Source organism: Gorilla gorilla, chromosome 4, assembly GCF_029281585.2.
Source record: "Gorilla gorilla gorilla isolate KB3781 chromosome 4, NHGRI_mGorGor1-v2.1_pri, whole genome shotgun sequence".
In the NCBI taxonomy this organism is placed as follows: Eukaryota; Metazoa; Chordata; class Mammalia; order Primates; family Hominidae; genus Gorilla; species Gorilla gorilla.
Window position 1 is genome coordinate 53,991,569 of NC_073228.2, and position 22,421 is coordinate 54,013,989.

General features: G+C 58.3%; 1 protein-coding gene across 9 annotated transcripts in view; it reads right to left on the reverse strand.

The window, feature by feature from the left end:
- ARHGAP23 (Rho GTPase activating protein 23) overlaps positions 1-22,421 on the reverse strand; it is a 94,144-nt gene that overhangs the window by 30,095 nt on the left and 41,628 nt on the right. For 7 of the 9 annotated variants that reach the window (XM_063706477.1, XM_063706476.1, XM_063706478.1 and 4 more), the window contains exons 3-15: positions 21,073-21,100; positions 19,378-19,473; positions 19,123-19,201; positions 18,938-18,992; positions 14,982-16,146; positions 13,023-13,178; positions 12,686-12,797; positions 12,417-12,474; positions 10,312-10,455; positions 4,426-4,743; positions 2,823-2,884; positions 2,437-2,567; positions 177-298 (exon numbers count right to left, since the gene is read on the reverse strand). In XM_063706477.1, coding sequence (XP_063562547.1) covers positions 177-298; positions 2,437-2,567; positions 2,823-2,884; positions 4,426-4,743; positions 10,312-10,455; positions 12,417-12,474; positions 12,686-12,797; positions 13,023-13,178; positions 14,982-16,146; positions 18,938-18,992; positions 19,123-19,201; positions 19,378-19,473; positions 21,073-21,100 — 2,526 coding nt within the window. Of the gene's footprint in view, positions 1-176; positions 299-2,436; positions 2,568-2,822; positions 2,885-4,425; positions 4,744-10,311; positions 10,456-12,416; positions 12,475-12,685; positions 12,798-13,022; positions 13,179-14,981; positions 16,147-17,130; positions 17,276-18,937; positions 18,993-19,122; positions 19,202-19,377; positions 19,474-21,072; positions 21,101-22,421 lie in introns of those variants that run through there. The other 2 variants (XM_063706479.1, XM_063706482.1) reach the window with 2 other exon arrangements.

Here is a 22,421-nt window from a genome sequence, read left to right on the forward strand (position 1 = left end):
GCTGCTCCCTCCCTGGGAGGCCCGGGGCAGGCGGGGGCCTTCCCCTCTCTGGGCTGTTTTCCCAGCTGTGTTTGTACAATGAGGTGGAGAGCTGGTTCCATGTCCCTTGCTGCTCTGACCCTCTGTGCCTCGGTCTCCCCCTGCTGGGCCTGCTCTGGCGTGTGGCAGAGACCCACCTGGTTCTCCGTGGCTGGCTGGCACTCCTCCAGCCTGACCCCAAACGCCCTCGGGGCGGCCTTCTTATTTTTCTTGATGATGTTGATGCCCCAGGGGGTTTTGGGGGCTGCAGCACTGTCATCTGAAGTGGGGGAGACAGAACCAGAGTGAGCTGGGGTATCCAGCAGGGTCACACACATTCACTGCCACATTCACATATTTGGACGTATAGGGATTCCATCAGAGAAGAAACCAGATGCCCAGGGCTGATGGGACATTGTAGGGCAAGAGAGAAGGCCTGAAGGGGAGGATGCTTACCCCAAAGGAGAGGCCCAGAGCAATGCAAGGACTTCCGTGTGGCTTGTGGGCCAAAACTACAAGGTGGAAGCCATAGAACTTTGTTTCTTTAGAGACAGGGTCTCTGTCACTCAGGCTGTAGTGCAGTGGTATGATCATAGCTCAATGCAGCCTCAAATTCCTGGGCTCAAGCAATCTTCCCTCCCCAGCCTCCCGAGTGGCTGGGACTATAAGCTCATACCACCACACCTGGCTAATTAAAAAAAAAATTTTTTGCCAAGCACAGTGGCTTATGCTTGTAATTCCAGCACTTTGGGAAGCTGAGGCCGGCAGGACCACATGAGGCCAGGAGTTCGAGACCAGCTGGCCAACATGGCAAAACCCTGTCTCTACTAAACATACAAAAATTAGCCGGGCGTGGGCCGGGCGCGGTGGCTTACGCCTGTAATCCCAGCACTATGGGAGGCCGAGGCGGGCGGATCACGAGGTCAGGAGATCGAGACCATCCTGGCTAACACGGTGAAACCCTGTCTCTGCTAAAAATACAAAAAAATTAGCCTGGCGTGGTCGTGGGCACCTGTAGTCCCACCTACTCGGGAGGCTGAGGCAGGAGAATGGCGTAAGCCCAGGAGGCGGAGCTTGCAGTGAGCCGAGATCACGCCACTGCACTCCAGCCTGGGCAACAGAGCGAGACTCCATCTCAAAAAAAAAAAAAAAAAAAAATTAGCCAGGCGTGGTGGCGCATGCCTGTAATCCCAGTTACTAGGGCGGCTGAGGCACAAGAATGGCTTGAACCTAAGAGGTGGAGGTTGCAATGAGCTGAGATCACGCCACTGCACTCCAGCCTGAGTGACAGAATGAGACTCTGTCTCTAAATAAATAAATAATATATAAAAAAATATTTTGTAGGGATAGGACCTTGCTATGTTACCCAGGCTGGTCTCAAACTCCTGGCCTCAAGCAATCCTCCAGCCTCAGCCTCCCAAAATGATGCTGGGACTATAGGTGTCAGCCACCATGCCTGCTGGCCCAAGGGAACAACTTTCTTTCTTTTTTTTTTTTTTGAGACAGGGTCTCGCTCTGTCACCCAGGCTGGAGTGCAGTGGTGTGATCTCGGCTCACTGCAACCTCCACCTCCCAGGCTCAAGTGATTCTCGTGTCTCAGCCTCCCAAGTAGTTGGGATTACAGGCGCACACCACCACGCCCAGGTACTTTCATTGTATTTTTTTTTTTTTGAGACGGAGTCTCGCTCTGTCACCCAGGCTAGAGTGCAGTGGCGCGATCTTGGCTCAATGCAACCACCGCCTCCCAGGTTCATGCCATTCTCCTGCCTCAGCCTCCTGAGTAGCTGGGACTACAGGTGCCTGCCACCACGCCCGGCTAATTTTTTGTATTTTTTAGTAGAGACGGGGTTTCACTGTGTTAGCCAGGATGGTCTCGATCTCCTGACCTTGTGATCCGCCCACCTCGGCCTCCCAAAGTGCTGGGGTTTCAGGCGTGAGCCACCGCGCCCGGCCTTTTGTATTTTTAGTAGAGTTGGGGTTTCGCCATGTTGGTCAGGCTGGTCTTGAACTCCTGACCTCAGGTGATCTGCCCTGCCTTGGCCTCCCAAAGTGCTGGGATTACACGTGTGAGCCACCTTGCCCAGCCAGGTAAGAACTTTCTAACAGCCAAAGGTGAGGGAAATGGGAAAGGTTGCTCTTGGAAAGGGTGGGCTGCTCATCCCTGCAGAGACACCAGCAAAGATTAGGGGACCACCCAGCAGGGATGTCAGGGAGGGGAATCAGGCTCCAGGCCCTTCCACCCCGAGACCCTGAGAGCTAGACCCTCACAGGCATGCACACGCAGACAGACATACCGGTAGCCCTGGCACACAGTCAGGCACACACGAGCAGACACAGCCCAACACATATACACGTGCCCTCCCCTCCCCATGCCCCCTGCCCCCACACACCACCCTGTCTCAGTGGCCACCTTCCTACCCTTGCTCCCTGCGGGCAGGTCCTGAGTCCTGAGGCCACGTGCCGCACTCTGCTTGAGGAACTCAGACTTGAGGCCCCCCAGGCCGCGAGAGCCTTTGGGGGAGGAATCAGCTTTGGGCCCAGAGCTATGGCTGTGTAGGAAAAAGGGGGAGAGGAGAGGTCTTCATTTGGGGTGGCCAAGCAGGCCACCCACCCTGGCCTCCCGCCCCTTGGGACCTCCCCTCCACCCTGAGGCAATGCCTCCATGCTTAACTGCAGCCTGGAGACCCTGGATACCCCTTCCCCCAGCAGAGGGCAGCCCTGGAGGTGGGCCAGGAAGACATCCTTTGCCTTCAGCCCCCTACCACCCCCACAGAGGAGACTGCTCCACGAGGGCTGGGCCTCACCTCACTTTGCGATAATCATTAAGCTTCTTGCTGATCAGAGCTTGGTTGGCACAGCCGGGGTCCTGAAGCAGGAGAGGAGAGAGCAGATCATGTCAGTGCCCACAGCCAGCCCACCCCAGGGCTCATCCCTAGCCCTGCTTCCCCTCTTGTCCACCTGCCAGGTGGACAGCCCAGACCCTGGAGTGAGAAAGACCAGGCCTGGACTCCCCAGCACCCTCTCACCAGCTGAGGCCTTGGGGAAGCCTCTTAGCCTCTCTGAGCCTCAGTCTCCTCGGTAATAAACATGGGGGGCTAACAGGGAAGGCTCAGGGCCGGGTGCAGAATCATGCAGCACTCGCCACCGTCCTGGCAGACGCTGAGCAGGCATGGAGGAGGTGCCCAGGAGGGACTGCTACTGCCATAGTGATGGTGACTTGGGACCCCCTGACTAAGCCTTGTTGGGGACAGCCAAGCCAGGCCCCCAGAGGAGGAGGCCCAAATTCCAGGTGCCTTCCTCCCTGCAGTGGGGAAAGCTGTTCCCGGGAGAGCAGAGCCTGGTCAGTGAGAGGATGTGTCCTCAGCAAGAGGCCATGCACTAGCACCCCCTCCCATGGCCAGAGCAGGCCCAGGCCCACTGCCCTCTTGGCAGAGACCCCAGGCCTGGGACGCCCACATGACTTTGTGTGGGTGTCTCAAGGCACTTCTGTGCAGGTTCCTGGCCAAAGAAGTAAACAGGGAGGAATCCCTACCTAGGCCCCTGGAGTGTAGCTATGGCTGACCACAACGGGCATCATTAAAAAAAAAATTCTTCGGCTGGGCGCAGTGGCTCACACCTGTAATCCCAGCACTTTGGGAGGCTGAGGCGGGAGGATCATGAGGTCAGGAGATCAAGACCATCCTGGCTGACACAGTGAAACCCCATCTCTACTAAAAAAAAATTAGCCGGGCATGGTGGCATGCGCCTATAGTCCCAGCTACTCGGGAGGCTAAGGCAGGAGAATCACTTGAACCTGGGAGGCGGAGGTTGCAGTGAGCTGAGATCGCGCCACTGCACTCCAGCCTGGGCAACAGAGCGAGACTCTGCCTCAAAAAAAAAAAAAAAATTATCCCAAAATCCCTGCCGAGGCCCTTGGCTCCACCCCTGCCCACCTGTGGCCAAAGGCCAAGCCTCTCGGCCTCCTCACAAGGTCAATGTGCTCATCCTCCTGCAGACAGGCCAGCCCAGTGCAGTTCTGGTGCGGGGACACTCATGCCCTAACACACTCCATAGGAGGCCCCTGCCTTCCTCGCCTGCTGAGAAAAGCTGAGACTGGCCTGGAGCTGACCACTCCACACCGGAGCCTGCTCAAGGCGATCCTAACACAGTCACAATCATCCCTGTCATCATTAGGGTTAGGATGGTGACTGCCGGTCCCCACACCTGAGGACGCCAGGTCCCCCGTGAGCCCTGCCTGTGCACCCTCCTCACCCGGAAACCTAGGGGGACACAATCACGAGGTGCACTCCTGTCAGCCCCCCTTTCTAGCAGAGGGAAGTGAGGCTCAGAGCGGGCATCCCAGGTCCACAGCCGGTGAGAGGCCACCCCGCCCGCCCTCTGTGGCCGCCGGGCTGGCCAGGCCCTCACCTCGCCCTCGGCCCTGCTGTTCTCCCGGATCGCTCTGATCCAGCCCAGCATGTCATCCCGGTCCTCAGCCTGAAAGAGATATTCACAGAAGTCAGCGGTGGTCAGCCGGAACACGTGCCTCCTCTTGGTCTCGCTGTAGGAGATGTCCACGAGGCAGGAGCCGATGCAGACGGGCGCCGCCTCGTCCTCACCTGCGCCGGCCGCCGCAGCCCCCGCCGCCGCCGGCCCGGGCTCCCGCCGCTCCTTGCTCAGCGAGAGCGAGCGCGCCCGCAGCGCGGCGTACACCCGCTTCCACTGGCGCAGGCCGCTGCCCGCTTTCTGCAGGGAGACACGGGGTTGGGGGAGACAGGAATGGTGAGAGGCCAGTTCTGCCCACTGCTCTCAGAGTAGCAGACAGAGGACAGCCGGGGGATGGACCCCATGCTGCCTACCAGGAGCCCCCTGCTCCACCCGGCTAGACCTGGGCAGCCTCCTGCCCACAGCCCACCAATGCTTTCTCAGCCCCTCGCCTGCCTAGACACCCCTACCCATCACCCTAAAGCCCCCCAGCAGACCCCAACCCTCTCCCCCTCTAAACACCAGCATCAACACTCACCGACTGGTGGCAATGCTCACACACCCAGCATGGCCCTCCATACATGAAATCCTGGGGAAGCCATTCCCAGCCCACGCCCCTCCCCAGGCTGCCCCTCATCCCAGCAAACCTGCTCAGAAGCCGTCCGCACTCTTAGAGGGTTGTTCTCCCCACTTTCCTGCCGCCCACCCAAGACTCCACTTGCCCAGAAGCTCCTCTCAGGGACACCCAGAACCGCCATGTGGCCAAAGCCAGTGGCTGCTTCTCCCCAACTTGCCTTAACCCCTCAGCGGCATCTGACACAGCCAGCCCCTCCTTCCCTCTCCAGACCCTATCTCGGCACCTGAGACCCCACGTTCCCAGCTTTCTTCCTAATGCCACGGGCTCCTTCCTAGTCTTCTCTACTTGCCCTCCCCCACCCTCTACACCTGTAGTTAAACAGCCAGGAGACTCGTCCCCACGGGACATTTGTGTGGAGGGAGCTGGAGGGTGTGCTATGGCATCTGAGGGATGCGGCTAAACATTGCACAATGCACAGGACAGCCTCCCCCAACAAGGAATTATCTGGCCCAAAATGTCAGCAGAGCTGAGGGTAAGAGACCCCACCCTAAAGGAGGCGGAGCTCCAGAACTTTGTCCTGACTCTCCTCTCCTCTCCTCTCCCTGCACACCTCCCTTAAGGATGTCACCTCTGCCGTGCCTTTAAACTAGGTCCATCTGCTGATGGCCATTCCCAAGCCCAGTGTCTCCCCCAGCCACAGCCCGGCACCCCCACCCTGCTCAGTGGCTTCATTTGCAGGTCCCATGGGCACTTTGCACAATACTCGCCAGGCCATGTGACTTCTTACCATCAAACCTCTTCTCCACTCTCTACCCCCATCTTTTCCAGCCCAGTCAATCCATCCAGTTGCCCAGAAACCTGGGAGCTGCCCTTGACTCCTCCCTTTTCCTCACCCTTGACATCCCATCCATCAGGAAGTCACAACTATTCTGCCTCCAAAACATCACGTCTCTGTCTTTCCTGCCACCACCCAGTCCACGCCATCAACGCCTCTTGCTTAGAGGATGCACAGACCTTCCCAGTCTCTACTCTCGCTCCTGCAACCATTCTCCAGCAGCAGCTGCAGCGATCATGTTAGAATGAAAAGGAGATCACATCTCTCCCCTGCTCAGCATCCTCTCAAGGGATCCCATCGCCCTCAGAATCAAATCTAAGGTCTCCTGTGGTCTGTCCCTGCCTTTCTCCAGATTCATCTTCACACCTTTCTCACTATGTTAAGCCAGGGGGCCCTTGCAGGTGAGCGAGCCAAGCCTTTCCTTTCTCAGGGCCTCTCCGCTTGCTGTTCCTTCTGCCTAAGCCCCCCTCCCTCACTTCTATATGTGGCTGCTTCCTTCTTCCCCTTCAGATCTGAGCTCCAGCATCACCAACGTCACCTCCTCAGCAAGGCCTTCTCTGGCCATATTTTTCCCTCAATGCAGCTCCTGCTTCTGATCAGCTTGATCCTTTCCAAGAACTTACTGCAGCCTCAGGCTGTCCTGGGGACAGGGAGCTTGTCCGTCCTCTCATTTCCATATCCCAGGGCCTACAGCAGCATGCAAGGGCTCATCAATATTTGCTGAATAAATGAATTAATGATCCTTGGAGCACCCTGAGGGCAGAAGCTCCATCTCCCATCAGACCAAGAGCTCCCCTCTGCTGGCTGGTGGCTCCACATCCAGCACAGGCCTCAGCTCTCCGAACAAACCATACAAAGAGACCCCGTGGCTGGCAGATGGGCACAGGCCACATCTGGCCTCCCATCGTGTGGATCCTGAGCTGTGAGCCCTGCTCATCACAGAACTGCTGGATGGGGACAGGGACATTCAGAGCAGGAGACAGCAGAGCCCTCCAGGGAGAATTTTAATGTGACAGTGAGGTGGTGACAAGGGCACCTCTCTGAGGCTAAACCAGTGGCATGACCTAGGACAAGTCAACCGCACTCCCAGGCCTCAGTGTCTCCGGCTGGTAAATGAGTGAGGGAGTTGGTCACCAAGGCTGCATGCAGCTCCCATGCTGGGGCTGAGGCTGCGGGGACAAGTCACTGTCCCTTTCCCTCCTCTGCCTGACAGTCCATGTCTCTGAAAGAGGCTGGGGCTGGGAGGGAGCATGGAGAGGGTGCCCACGGCCTGGGTGGACCAAGGGCCTGAGGCTGACTTGAAGATTCTCCTCTAACGCCCAGGCCACGGCACCAAGAGAACAAGTGATATTGGGTTTTGGCCAGCAAGGGAGTGGAGGCCTGGTCCTCCAGAACTGGCCAGTGAGCAGGAAGGGGACAGCTCCTGTCCCTGAACTGGGCTCAGGGCCCCCAGGAGCTGAGGGTCAGGCTCCCCGGCAGGGGGAGCCAGCCACCCTCACAAGGACCCTTCATGTGGCTCACATGTTAGACTGGAAGGGCTGGCCCACACGTGGCTCTCCTCGCACAGTGCACGTGGCTGGTCCCTCCTTGCCTCATGGCTCCCACCCCACGGGTCGCTGCCAACTTGCTGGCTCTTTTTGGTCTCTGTCAGCCTCCCCGGCCCCCCCACTTCTCTCAAGGCTCAGCCGGGTCTCTTGCCTTCTTCCTTCAAGCCCCTGCACAGAGGCACAGGTAACTCGTCGGTGCTGACAGACAAAGGCCATCCCCAGGTGGGCCTCCCTCTAGTGCCACGCCCTCAGAGCCTCTGTCCCCAGGACACCTCCACTGGGGTCTGTCCCAGGGCCCTCAGACTCACATAGCCCCAGTGGAGCCACTTGGCTTCCTCTCCCCAAACCTGCTCCTCCAGTATGGCATGGCCCAGGGAGGGTCCCACCACCCACCACCCTCCCTCAGCCCAAGCCAGGAATCCAGGAACCTTATCATCTCCTCCTCCTTCCATACCTCCCAGCAGCCGGCAAGCCCTGGCCCTCCTTCCCCTGGAATCTCTCTCTAAAGTGTCTGCTCCACCCGGCCTCACACCACTGCCTTGGGTCAGGGCCCCAGCCTCACTCACCTGGACAAGGGCAATGGGATTGGCTCCTCCTGTCACAGACATAACCCCAGTCTCCTGCCATCCCCAGCCCACATTTAAAACCCTGGACAGAGCTGGGCACGGTGGCTCACGCCTGTAATCCAAGCACTTTGGGAGGCCAAGGCAGGCAGATCACTTGAGGTCAGGAGTTCGAGACCAGCCTGGCCAACATAGTGAAACCCAGTCTCTACTAAAACTACAAAAATTAGCTGGGTGTGGTAGCAGGCGCCTGTAGTCCTAGCTACTCAGGAGGCTGAGGCTCGAGAATTGCTTGAACCTGGGGGGCGGAGGTTGCAGTGAGCTGAGATCGTACCACTGTACTCCAGCCTGGGCAACAGAGTGAAACTCCGTCTCAAAAATAGATAAAATAAAATAAAATAAAATAAAATAATAAAACCCTGGACAGGCTCTTCCTGGGTATCAAGGCCCCACACTCTGGGCAGGCACCCAATTCCCCAGCTCATCTTCCACCTCTCGCCCTGGCTCCCAGCACACCTCTCCCCAGGACCCTCTAAGGAGACATCTTCCCTGTCAGGCCCCTCCACTGTCTCCCAGTTTTGTGGCTTCTCACCCTTTCGTGTCTCAGCCTCTGGATACCTCCCTACCCACGCCCACCCGCCCCCGCACCCCGGCGTCACGGCAGTCTGTGTACTTGGAACCATGACGCCACATGCGTTCTCTCTGCTCAACAGGAGCCCCAAGAGGGCAGGGCTGCCCTGGTTCCCTCACCACTAACTCCCCAGAACCTCCACAGAGGCTCCCGAGCAGGGAGGCCTTAGTCATTCTCCACAGAGGAGCGCCAGTCCTGCCTCGACTTCACCCTCACTTAATCCACAGCAGCCCTTGGGGTAGGATAACATTGTTCCCATCGTACAGATCAGAAAGTGAGGCTCAGGGAAGGTAAGTGGGGTGCCCAAAGCCATGTGCTTGATATGTGGCCAGATAGGAACTCAAAGTCTGTCTGCTTCAAAGCTTATGTTCTTTCCAGGGACCCCCAAGACCGCAGAAGGCAGGGTAGAAAATTCAAATAGCAGTAAGCGGGCTGGGCACGGTGGCTCACGCCTGTAATCCCAGCACTTTGGGAGGCCGAGGCAGACAGATAATTTGAGGTCAGGAGTTCGAGACCAGCCTGACCCACATGGTGAAACTCCGTCTCTACTAAAAAAAAACACACACACACACACACAAAAATTAGCCGGGTTTGGTGGTGAGTGCCTGTAGTCCCAGCTACCCAGGAGGCTGAGGCTGGAGAATTGCTTGAACCCAGGAGGTGGAGGTTGTAGTGAGCCGAGATCACGCCACTACACTCCACCCTGGGCAACAGAGCGAGACTCCGTCTCAAAAAAAGAAAACAAATAGCAGTAAGCAGAAGTACAGCAGCTTCAAGTGCCGGGCACTGGGTAAACCCTTTACTTAGATCATCTCATTTAATCCTTAGCAATAGGCTTATGAGCTAGGGATTACTGTTAGCTCCATTTACAGGAGAGGACACTGAGTCATGGCCAGGTGAGTCACCCAGGCTCTCAGAGCAATGGGTGATGCAGTCAAGAGTCAAACCTGGGTTCATCCTAATCGCCAGGAGGGAAGGCAGTGGTCTCTCCTCCCACTTCTCCAGCCCACAGCGCAGCCTGGGGCCAGGATTTGCACCCCATGGATCCAGGTGCCCTGCCCTTCCCCTCTCAGAGTCCTGCTGGTTCCCTCCCAGGCCCTCCCCAACTACTCCCCGAAGCCCCCTTCGCCTCTCATCTGGATCTCCACGGTGGCTCCTAACTGGTCTTCTTGCCTCCAGCATGGCCCCTCCCTAACTCACTCCCAGGGAGCCAAATGGATATTTTAAAGCTGTAACTCCCTTGGCAAGAGCCCCCAAGAGCTTTTGGTTGCCCTTAGGATCAACACTAAGCCCTTTGCTGGCTTGCCTGCGTCTTCTTGGGCCTTAGCTCTCCTACGGAAATCACCCCGGCCTTGCTCCTTGTTTTCCATGAGCCCCAGCGGCCATCTTCAGGATGGCCTGTCAAGCCAGGGCCACTGTGGGATGGTTTTGCCAGAATTCCAAGCACGACTTGATCAGATCCATCCCACAGCAAAATCCACCTCTCTTGTTAACTTCTTTTACATAAGTTCTTTAAATCCCCCTGCCAGGAAGTTCTTCCTAGCATCTAACCTCCATCCTTCATGCAACAACCTACACTGGTTCTCTCTGGCTCCAGAGGCTGTCAGGGTAGGCCTAGGAGAAGCTGGAGGGTTCTGCTGGAGCCAGCTTCCACCTCATTCCTCCACCCATCTTACCTTCCCCTTCTTGGTGAGAATCTGCTTATAATACAACCAGCCTTCTCTCCTGATATCGCTGAAGGTCGCATCTGAGAGGTCAGAGGTTGAGTGTCGCTTAGAAGGAGCGTCAGCATCTTCAGAGGTGCCCCAGCTATCTAAGGACTGCAGGGAGACAACAGAGGACAATTTAGGGTGGCTCCCACAATGCCAGCATCTCAGGAACCCCATGGACCACTTGTGGCCGCACAGGCCTGATATATGTCTGTGCTACACCCCGATGTGCTGTGCGACCTCATGGGCATTGCTTGTCCTCTCTGGACCACTTGTGTTGAGGTCATGAGACATACATAAAGGAGAAGCCAGAAAGGAGGAAAGGCTATGACCTGTCAGCAGACCACACGCCTCACCACACTAGAGGAGCCAATTCGGAGCCTCCCATAACTTTATAGACTTAGAAGAATTAAGGAAATGGAGGAAGTGATCGTGTCGACGAGGAGTTAAATAAACAGGGGAAGTGGGAACATCAACAAAGTCTGAGTGAGTGGAGCAGGTAGTCATGTCCACGAGGAGTTAAACAGAGGAAGTGACAGTCTCAACAGGACTCCAGCCAGAGGGCGCAAGTCAAGGGAGAGTTAAGTAAGCAGAAAAAGTGGTAAGAAATAAGCTAGGTGCCAATATCACCGGGGTGTTCAACCAACCAATGAGACAGAGCGCTTGACATCAAGATGGCTTTTCCAGTCCATCTATAATCAAAAACAGCCAGGGAAAGGTGGGGCGGGCACGCTGGCTCATGCCTGTAATCCCAGCCCTTTGGGAAGCTGAGACAGGTGGATCACTTGAGGTCAGGAGTTCAAGATCAGCCTGGCCAACATGGTGAAACCCCAACTCTACTAAAAACACAAAAAGTAGCCAGGTGTGGTGGCGCATGCCTGTAATCCCAGCTACTCAGGAGGCTGAGGCACAAGAATCGGTTGAACCCAGGAGGTGGAGGTTGCAGTGAGCTGAGATCGTGCCACTGCACTCCAGCCTGGGCAATAGAGTGAGACTCCATCTCAAAAAAAAAAAAAAAAAAAAGAAAAATCATGCATGAAAAATATATATATGATTTTAAAAACAACAATATGTCCAGGTGTGATGGCTTATGCCTGTAATCCCAGCATTTTGGGAGACTGAAGCAAGAAGATCATTTGAGGCCAGGTGCGGTGGCTCACGCCTGTAATCCCAGCACTTTGGGAGGCCGAGGTGGGTGGATCACCTGAGGTCAGGAGTTCGAGACCAGTCTGGCCAACATGGTGAAACCCAGTCTCTATTAAAAATACAAAAATTACCCAGGCATGGTGGCACACGCCTGTAATCCCAGCTGCTCGGGAGGCTGAGGCAGGAGAATAGCTTGAACCCAGGAGGTGGAGGTTGCAGTGAGCCAAGATCATGCCACTGCACTCCAGACTGGGCAATAGAGTGAGACTCTGTCTCAAAACAAACAAACAGCCAGGGCTATCACAGGCCTGATCCTGCCTCCCCAGGTCCTGAGGCTGGGAACTCTACCTGTCCACCAATCTCAACCCTGTGTCCCGGCCACACCTTTCCAGTGTCCACCCCGACCCCATCCCATGAAGACAAGACGCGATGCAAATACTGACTGAGGGTAGTGAAGGAAACAAATGAAGCCCCAAATATAAGTTCAGGGAGCTTCTATTCTAGCTGGGGAGCCAGGCAGGGAGGAAGGGAAACACCAATTGTGCATGAGGCGTGCTGAGGAGGAAAACATAGAGTAGCGAAGGGAGGCGTGAAATGTCAGGAGCGGAGGCTGGAATTTCAGGGAAGACCTAAAAAGCCGCGAAGACAGTGGAGAAGTGAGTCATGTGGCTATGGGGGATGGGTCTGGAAAGAGGCAGTCCAGACGGGGGCCCATGGGCGGGGCTGCATGGTGTCATTCAGGGATGTCGGGGCCCACAGCAGAGGGCAGGTCCCGCGGTGGACACGAGGGTGAGGGGTGCAGGGAGGAGGGGGAAGGCAGCAGCTGGAGCAGGAACCCCCATGCCGAGGCTGTGGCCCCACCTCCCTGACACCCTCTCTCCCCACACCCTCGCTCCTGCGCACACACACACACTTGCAGCTCTCACCCCGTCGGTGAAGAAGCTCCGGAGCATCCGCAGGCTGGGTATGCGGTTTGGCAGGCGCCTGGAAAGCGAGGGTTGAGGGTGAGGGATGTGGGTGGCAAAGCTGGGACCTCACTATCTCGTCACCCACCAAACCCCAAGCCCAGAAGCCTTCCAGCGGGGGAGGCACACTGTCCCATGCATAGAGGACCCCCAGGGCCAATAGCCCTGCCCCAGAGCAGCTGGCCACGGTGGCTGTGGCCACCCCACCCCATGTCCAGACAGGGCCTCACCGCAGAACCCGGCCCTCGTCGCGGAAGGTGTTGAGTCCATCATCGCAGGACTTGGAGCGCTCCGTGGTGATGGCCAGCAGGTAGGAGGAGCGGCGGCCAGCCTTGATGCTGCCTGCAAAGCCGCCCACATCGGGCCTCAGGGTCAGCGGGGCAGCAGGTCAGGGGCTTCCCAGAGCCCTCCCTTCTGGGCAGGGGCAGGAGGTGACTCTCCCAAGGGGCCGCAGGAGAAGCGGAAACCAGAGGAAGAGGCCAGACATCAAGCAGCAGGCCCAACAGAGACCCCCTGGGACTGGGCAGTGAGGGAGAGGGTGGGGCTGGGGGTGTGGGGAGTGCTCACTGCAGTCCTGCGAGTAATGGCGTCCGAGGGTGAAAGTGAAGGTCGGGGAAGATGGGCTGGTGCCCAGGACAGGGGCTGAGTTCATGGCACTGGAGACCACAGCAGAGGCAGGGACGTGCTTGGCTTGGAGGTCAATGCTGGGGCTGGTGGGCTCATCTATGCATGTGGAAGGAGAAAGGTGTGAAGGCAGCAGACAGCGGAGCCTGCCTGCCTCCACCCTAGCCTTGCCAGCCCCCGTGCCATTCGCCTCCAGGCTCAGACACATCCCAAAGGGTCCTGGTGGCAACATGGCCACTGTCAAGCATGACTGGCCCACTGTCCAGACTGTGGCCATGGAATCCTTACCCTCAGGAGTGGGGCTGAGCCACCCTCCTTAGACCGGGCTCCAGAGGACAGAGCCAATATTCCCCCATCAGACTGGGAGCCTGCTGAGGGCAGGGACGGTGTCTCCCTCATCAGACTGAGGGCACTCAGAGAGAATGAATTATGTCTCCCCTCTCAGACCAAGAGCCTCCTGAGGAAAGGGGCAGTGTCTTCCCCATCAGACTGAGAGCTTCCTAAGGGCAAAAGCTCCCCCATCAGCTGGGGCTCCTCAAGGGCAGAGATGACATCTCCCCCTCAAACAGACTGTGCTGTGGAAGAAGAGACTGCCTCTCCCGGCCACAGCCTAGAGCCTTCCTTACTAGCAGAAGGGGCTGTGTCTCTGCTCCACCGAAGGCTGGCTGGGGAGCCAGGGCTGTGTCTTCCCCCTGCCCCAGGCCTCCTCCCTCTCACTGTCTGGTAGGGTGAGCTCACCTCCCATCTACCACCATCCCTCTCCATTACCCTGCATCTTGCTCTTTCTCCCCAGCCCCGTCTATCCTGCTCCCTCTTGGACACCTCATATTCAACAGTCCTGAACTTTGTCCCCCTCTCACTCCCAACACGGGGGTGAGGCACCACCCCCAAGCCCGGCCAGAAACCTGGGCATCACCCAGCCACTCTACTCTCTTGCCTCTCCCTCTCCTGCATCCAGTCGAAGGCAAGGCAAGCCTTAGAGGGTTCCCTCTGCGCTCAAAAGCCAACCCCAGTGACTGATGAGACCCTTGGGCCTGAAAGGGTCCTCACAACCTGGAAGGGGGTCCTGCCTCTCTCCCTTCAGGGTCTTTGCATATTCTATTCCCTCTCCTTGAATATTCTTCCCCTGATAAACTCCCTCTCATCCTTCAAGTCTTAGCCCAAATGTTCTTTCTCCAAGATTCTCACCATAGCCCTTCTCTGAGCCCTTCTCCTCAAGCTCCCTGTCCCACGACACGCCCATCCCAATGGATTGTCCCTGCATGTCCACCACCCTCTGCTGGGCCATCCAGTCCAGGAGAGCATGGAGCCATGCACAGGGCCTGACACAAATATCTGTTGAGTCGATGGAGGGATGGAGGGTGGATGGAAAGGACAAAGAGGGAAAGATACAAAGGGAAGACGGAAGGAAGAATGGGAGAATGGAAGGAAGAGTCAAAGGAAAGAAAGATGGATGAATGGGTGGAAGAAAGGATGGAACAAATGAATGAACAAAAGAAGGAGGGAGACAGGAAGGAAAGAAGGAAGAATAGATGGATGAATGGATGGAACAAATGAATGAACAAAGGAAGGAGAGAGGAAGGAAAGAAGGAAGGAAGAAGAGATGATGGATGGATGGATGGATGGATGGATGGGGAGAGGGAAAAAAGAAAGAGTGTATGGAAAGATGCTGAAAGGATAAATGAATGAGAGGTAGGATGGAAGAAAGGATGACAGAGAACGGAAAGAAAGATGGAAGAATAGATGGATGGATGAACAGATGAATGAATTGACAGAGAAACAAGATGATCCCACCAGCACCCAGCCGAATTCTGCCCATGGTAGACAGGCAGATGGGGTACAGCAGGACACAGACAGCCGACAGCTAAGTCCTCCAGGACAGCCACATGTACCATCACTCACCAATAAAGGGGATGGAAGCCAGAGAGTCTTCGGTGGTGGCCAAAGGGGCCACCTTCCTGCCCAGGCGTTCCCCTCGCCCACCGGCCTCTGGATCTGGGGACTCGTCACCAAATCCGAGGTTCATCTGTCTTGCGGGGGTCAGCTGAACCTTGCGGCCCGTCGGGGGCTTCTGCCTCAGGACCACCTCATCGCGGCGATCCTCCGCAGGAGGCTCCAGGGCCCGGGTGCTGGGTTCCGGCCGTACAACCCTGGGTGGCTCGGAGGCCTCTGGTGGGAATGACGCAGGGGACTGGGCCAGGTTGAAGGTAGGCAGCCCCCCAAAGGGTGAGTCCCGGAAGGAGAGTGCGTGCAGGAGGCCGGTCCGGCGCTGGAATGATGGGCTGTAGCTCCGGTAGCCGATGTACCCGAGGTCATCCAGGCCCTGCAGGCCAGACGGGGGTGGGGCCTGGGGCCCTGGCAGGTCCCGAGTTGGGCAGGCGGGGGTGCGGGCAGACGAACGCTGGGAAGCCCAGCCACACCGTTCAAAGCGGGGTGACACCAGTGCCCCTGGCCCCAGTGCCTCGGCAGAACGGGTGGCCCGGCTCAAGTAGTCATCTGAGCGAGCTCGGTGCCAGCCCTCCTGGCCCAGCTGGCTCAAAGCATCCTGGGAGGTGGAGCAGGGCCACGGGCGGGGGGCAGCCACCTCCTCCAACCGGTCCTGGGAGGCGCTGCGGGCCCGGGGGGCCATAGCTGGGCACCGTCTCTCCCCCGCCCTGCGGGGTACCTGGTTTGACAGCCAGTGTGACAAGGCCTGCTGGCACTCCAGTCTGCTGGGGGGCACCCGGCTGCCAGGCTCTGGGAAGGCACGGGGCGTCCGGGGCTCCGAGGAGAGGTGGGGGAAGGCACCAGGGCTGGGGCGGGGCTGGCTCATCCCCAAGGAAGAGTTGTCCAGGTGGGCACGGGCAGCAGGTGGCACACGGAGCCCCGGGTCACTCCAGGCAGCAGGACTCCGGGGGTCACTGGGCAGTGCTGAGGTGGGCTCAGGCACCATAGTGGCCCTGGTGGAGGCCCGGGCAGGAGGGGCGTAGGTCTTGCGGGGGTAGCAGATCGGGGGTGGCTCTGGGATGCTGCGGGCCTCTCCAGAATACGGCTCGTTCCCTTTCAGGTAGGCATCCTGGGAGTAGGCCTGGCCGGAGACACAGAGACAGGTAAGCAGGGCCAGACAAGTCCCACAGGGTAGGGGAACGGCAGCCCGAGGAGGTCAAGGAGCCCAGGAGGGGAATGAAGGGAGAGGACCAAGCGGTGGGGGGAACGAGGGGGAGGCATAAGTGGGTGGGGGTGGAAGGGCAGGTCCAGGGAGAGAACAAAGAAGAAGCAAGAAGCCTTTGAGACGCAGGCAAACTCCAGCAAAAGTGGGATTTCGCTAAGACTGTGACAAGGACTGCCCTAGCCACAAACATTCCAGCATCTGTTTCCTGGGGTCCTCCCCCAGTCCTGGCCTCCACCGCCTGCCTGCCCCCTTATGTCCACCAATGCCCAAAGCTCCTTGGGTGGAGCCGGAAAACCCCACCGAGACCAGTCAAGGTGGCAGATGAGAGAAGAAAGCCGGCTAAGGGTATGTCTGGGTGGGGCAGAGGCTGGCAGAGCCCAGCTGTCCCTCCATCCCCGGGAATGGGGAGCTGGCTCCTGAGCCACAGGGGTGAGAAGGAGTTTGCCCACCTCCTGCCAGGCTTGAAGGAGGGGACTTGAGCCACCTTCTGCCACCCCTGGGCCTGGAATTTGGCACTGGGAGCTGAGGCTGACGCTGCATTGCTAAGGAGTGACAGGGCCAGCGCCCAGGCCCAGCCAAAAAAGGAGTCAGCTCCCAGGGACAGCGGCCTTGTGGCCTGGGCCCAGCCTGGCCCCTGCTGAGCTGCCCAGGAGCCTAACTCAAGGCAAAGAACCAAAGGGTGGGAGGATGAAACCAAACACACACACACACCACACTACGAGGAGACACTGGAAGATACACACCCAGAGACACACACACACACAGTAAAACACAATGAAACACACACAAATAACTACACCTCCAGTCCCAGGCACAAACATCATGTGATGAGGACAAGCTAAACCACACCCCCGCACACTCAGCCCCCTCCAGCTGGCACAGGGGCCGGCACACACATACCTCTCCCTCCTGCCATCCCGCCGTCTCCCCAGGCTCCCGGCATCACCACGGCGGCGGCAGCATCCCAGCCCGCCTCCGCCCACCCCCAGCTCCGGCTAACCCCCCCACTGACCACTGTGTTGCCCTGGCCAGGGCCTCCAGTCCCCCTCCGTCTGCCCTCCCTGCGGCTCCCCCTCACCCCCACCCGGCTCTCGCTCGGCTGGCTGGCGGGAGGAGGAGGGAGGAGAGGATGGGTGTGGAGGGGCCTCGCCGCGTCGGTGGTGGCGTCAGCAGCTGCCGAGGCCCGATTGGCCTCCAGCCTTGGCTTCCAACCACAGGAATGCCTGGGCCCCACCCTCCGGCTGGCAGAGATGCGGGGGCCAGTGGAGGCCCCCAGATGCTGTCATCTGGCGCTGCCAGCCCACCCCAGCCTGGGCAGCAGAACTTGAGGCTACTGCCCTTCCCACTCCTTGCCCCTGCCAACTGGAGAGCGTGGGGGACACCCTAGGGTCCCACCCTGTCACTCCCCCATAGCTGGCCTCGCCTCAGCCTGGGGGAGCTGTACAGGCAGGGCCTTGAGACTTGGGGTAAGCAGTCCACCTCAGATCCCCTCCTCCTTCCTCCCTCTCCCCAGGAAGAGCAAGGGGACAATTGAGGTCAGGGGTGGAGGTTTCCAGAAGGGCATTGTGCCAGGCATGGCACTGTGATTACAGTGATTACGAGAGTGCGTCCAAGGCAGAAGCCAGCACAGCGGCTCCCAGGGCCTCCCCAGGGACAGTGACCTCAGGGGCAAGTAAGCCGCCATCTGGCTGGGACCCATGAGACCAGGGAGGTGGGCACTGGGCAAAGCGGACCGCCGGGGCTCCAGGCACAAAGAGGCAGTGTGTGAGTGTGTGTGTGTGTGTGTGTGGAAGGGTACGCTTGGGAGTGCAGGGCCTGCTTCGTGCAGTGTCTGGGCCACACTCTCTGTGTGGCGGGCTGGATGCTGTCTTCTAGGTATGCTGAGATGTCGAATGTATAAATTTGGAGTCCTGTGACACGGGTGGGCGCATGTGCTGAGATGGGCAGGAGGATGCCGCGGTGTTTGCGAGCATACATGTTGTGATAGTGCGGCGTGGGTGTGTAGTTGTGGAGGTCCGAGTGTGCAAGGTACTATGCTGTTTGTACTGCAGGGAGCCAAGGGGCTGGTGAGTGTGTCGTGTTTTAATGTTTGTGGGTGCGTGTTGTGGTGCACTTCGCTGTATGAGGGTGAACTGTGGCAGTGGGTGCTTGTGTGGTTGTCTGTATTGTGGCACGTGCCTGGTGCTGCATGTGTGTTGTGGTGTGCTTCGTGCTATATAGAGGGTGGGACTGTGGGGCTGTGCTGTGTGGCTGTGTACCTGTGTGTGCTGCTCGGGTACTGTGTGGTGCACATGACAATGGCTGGGGTGGGGTGTGCTGGGCAGTGTTCGATGTGTGCTCGGTGCCTGTGTGGACACACCCACCAGAGACACCCTCACTCAGGGCCAGACAGGGAGGGGGTGCAGGGAACAGGCATCTCTCCTAGGAGCTGACAAGAACGTGCCAGGCTGGCAGAGCCTGCTGGGCCACCCTCCTTCCAGATACCCTGGCAGGAATCCTGCCTGCCAAGGCCAGGTCTCCCACTCCCCCAGCACAGAGCAGCTCCGAATGAAGCAACAACCAGCCCCAGCCCAGGGAGGGGCCTGGCATCCCCAGTTGGGCAATGTTGGCCTGTGCCCTCCAAACACTTCCTTCTCTGCCTCCCAGGGGACCCGGTGCTGCCCCAGGGCTCAGGGGTCTCCTCTCAGGCCACAGGCGCTGGACTCACCAGCTGGAGGATGTCCTCGTCCTTGGGCATGATAGACAGCTCCAGAGTGTCATCACTACAGAGACAGGCAGAACGTCAGGCTGGGTCAAGGAACAGGGTCCAGGAGGAAGGGATCCTGGTCTCCAGGGCATCCCCAGGGCAAAGGGGAGGGAGATAATATGGGACGAGGGGTCAGGGACACTCACCTATTCTGGATCAGAGCTATGACCTGAGAGTAGGTCTTCCCAATGACGCTTTCCCCATTCACCTTTACCAGCCGGTCTCCTGGGGACAAGGAGCGCATGAGTGGTGACCAAGGGGCATCAAAGGCCCCATCTGAGAACCCCTGTACCAGGCATGGCTAACACTGTGGGGACAGGAGCCTCCCCAACACCTGGATCTGAGAATCAAATCCTAGCCAGAAGGTAGAAAGTAGAGCCCAGGTAACTGGGCCAGCTCACCTGTGCGAAGCCCCGCCCTATGGGCAGGGCCGTCTTCCTTCACATTCTTGACAAAGATGGTGTCCATGGGCTCCAGGCGGTGCCGGGGGGAGGGTCCTAGTGGGCATCAGCCAGGTTAGCTGGGGGTGGCTGCTGAAGGTCACACCCATGCACAGCTACACACACAGGGGACACACACTCAGAGAATGATTGCACTCGTCCGGTCACAAACATGCACAGGCTCAAACATCCACGAGGACACTGGACAGGTCCATGGAGGCACAGAACCCGACAGGAGGACACAGACCTGGGAGAAAGAAAACCTATGGGGACATACAAAGAGTCACTCCGTAAACACCTCCTGTGTCCTCTTCATGTGCTAAAAACTACACTAAAAAGGATGAACAGGCCAGGCGCGGTAGCTCACGCCTGTAATCCCAGCACTTTGGGAGGCCGAGACAGACAGATCATGAGGTCAGGAGTTCAAGACCAGCCTGGCCAACATGGTGAAACCCTGTCTCTACTAAAAAATAAAAAAATTAGCCGGGCGCGGTGGCGGGCACCTGTAATCCCAGCTACTCAGGAGGCTGAGGCAGAAGAATTGCTTGAACCTGGGAGGTGGAGGTTGCAGTGAGCCCGGATAGCACCACTGCACTCCAGCCTGGGTGACAGAGCAAGACTCCATCTCAAAAGAAGAAAAAAGGATGAACAAGCACAGCCCTTGTCCTTCCAGAGCTCCCTATCCAGTGGGGGAGGCAGATTCTCACACACACATGTGCAGCACACACAAGTCACGAGACAGAGGAAAGGGTGCCATACAAGAGGCCATAACAGTTCTGAAGACATGTGGCAGAGTCAGACCCCCTCCTCACAGGGATGCCCACTCCCGCAGACCCAGCAAGACACCTAATACTCACATCCCCCACCTCCTCCCTTCCCCAGGCTCAGGGACTCCAAGCAGAGGTCCGAGGCCCCTAGGGTAGGCACAAATCGCATTGCACCCCAACAAAGTTTCTCTGCTCCTAAGTGCTGCTAACTCTAAGCTAACAGAGAAATGGGCCTGCTCTAGTTCAGCAGGCTCCTCCCTCACCACGGCCTCTGGATGGGGATGCAGGAATGTCCTATGGCTGCCCAGCGAAAGCCCCAGTGGCAGAGCAGGAAGGCTGCCAGAGAAGGCGCTCTGCCTTGAATAACCTGGGGGCCTGGGTGTCCACCAGGGGCCTCTGGGGAGCAAGAGCCACAGCAAGGGGAGTCAGGCTCACATCATATGAGAGAAAGACCTTGGGGGATCCCTGACTTCCACCAGGACTCCACTGTCTCCGCCTCCAAGGACAGCCTTTGCTCAGCGCTCCCACCACCAGCCCCTGCAGCCCTGCCCTGCCTTGTTCTAGGCTGGGAGCAGCTTGAGGGCAGGGGCCAGGTGGCAGACACCCATCTGCGCCCCAGAGTGCCGCCCACAGTGCCAAGCTCAGCAAACTTCTGTGAAGGAAATGCCCAAGGGAGACAAATGTGCGAAAGGAAAGGGGGAGGACAGAGAGAGTGAGGAAGAGGTGCCCAGAGGGGGCCAGACCAGGGGCACAGACAGGAGCAAAGGCAGGAACAGGAGTCAAGGGAGGGGGCACAGAAAAGGACAGGCAGTCTTAGGGGAGGACAGGGAGAGACAGGAGCTGGAAGAGGAGTCCCGTGCAGGTCCAGAGCCCGCCAGTCCTCCCTTACCTCCTCCACGGCCTCCATTCTCTTCCTCCTGCAGGGAACAGAGGAGTGGGTGTGGGCGTCAGTCCAGCCGTCAGCAGCCAGGGGTGGCCCAGCTCCAGTGGGCAGGGCCCCTTCAGGTTCCCGCCACCCCTTATCTCCTCCCAAGTAGCCCAGCAGGGGAGGGTGCGGGAGGGGTGTCCGAGGGGCACCAAGTCCGAGGCCAAGTTCCCCAGTGACATGTGCTCCCATCGCCTCAACACCCTAACCATCAGGGAACCCGCAATCCAACAAGTGACCCAAGACCCCTTCCCTGGGGGAGCTCCCAGCCCAACGAGGGAGGCATCACACAGGCTCACACACACAGAAGACCCGGGCAGTCACAGATAGGCACGTGACAAGCGCAAACTACAGCTATCAGCTCCGGGGAATACCAAGGGGAGGACTGATTAGAGTCCTCCTGGGGAGGGGACTCAAAAGACATCTGAGGGTGGCGGGTAGAAGGCATTGTGGACAAGGGAGGCGGGGTGTGCAGACGCTGGCTGGCAGGGATAAGCGCTCACAGCACACCAGGAGCTGAATCGCTGAGTTAAAGGAGAAAGTCAACAACAGCAAGTGACAATACTCAGGCTAAAGCACTCAGGCTTACAGGACAGAAAGAGGGAGCCAATGGAAGTTCTTCTGTGAGAGAGAGTGGAGGTGAAAATGAGAGTTAGGGGAGAGGATTCTGGCACCTGGGTGCAGGGTGTCAAGGGGACCCACTGGGAGGCCTCTGGGATCACCTGGTAGGTGATGGCACTAGACTTTGTGGGGGAATGAGGAAGGAGGGCATGGAGGTCAGAGGAACAGGCTAAGTCAGCTGGATGTGGCATTTTAGAGCTGGATCAGACCTTCAGCGTCATCTCTTCTAACCCTCTCCACACATGTACCCATTGTATAGCTTGCAGGGTATGGTGTGTTCAAGGCCACTCAGAGACTCAGTGGCAGAGCCAGGGCTGGAACCCAGGCCTCTGTGGCACCCCAATGAGGACAGGGTGGGTCACAGGAAAGCTGCTGGGCCCTTCTGGGGAGCAAGCACTCTGCCCCCGTCCTCCTGTGTGGGGTGCACTCCGGCTGATGCAAGCTGACAGCACTGCGAGAGGGTGGCAGAGGCAGACAGATGCATTTGGACGGCTGAGCTCCCTGCAGGCTGCCAGGCGGCAGCATGAAGGACGGGAGAACACAGCCTCCTCCCGCCTCCAGGCCAAAGGCCCCTCCCAGCCCTGGGCAGGTTCTGGAAAGGAGAGGCAGCCTGTCCCTGGCTTGCCCGGCCCTAGGTCTTCCAGCCCTAGACCCTATGCTGTCATGCTTCAGCAGGGTCCCCTGAGAGAAGA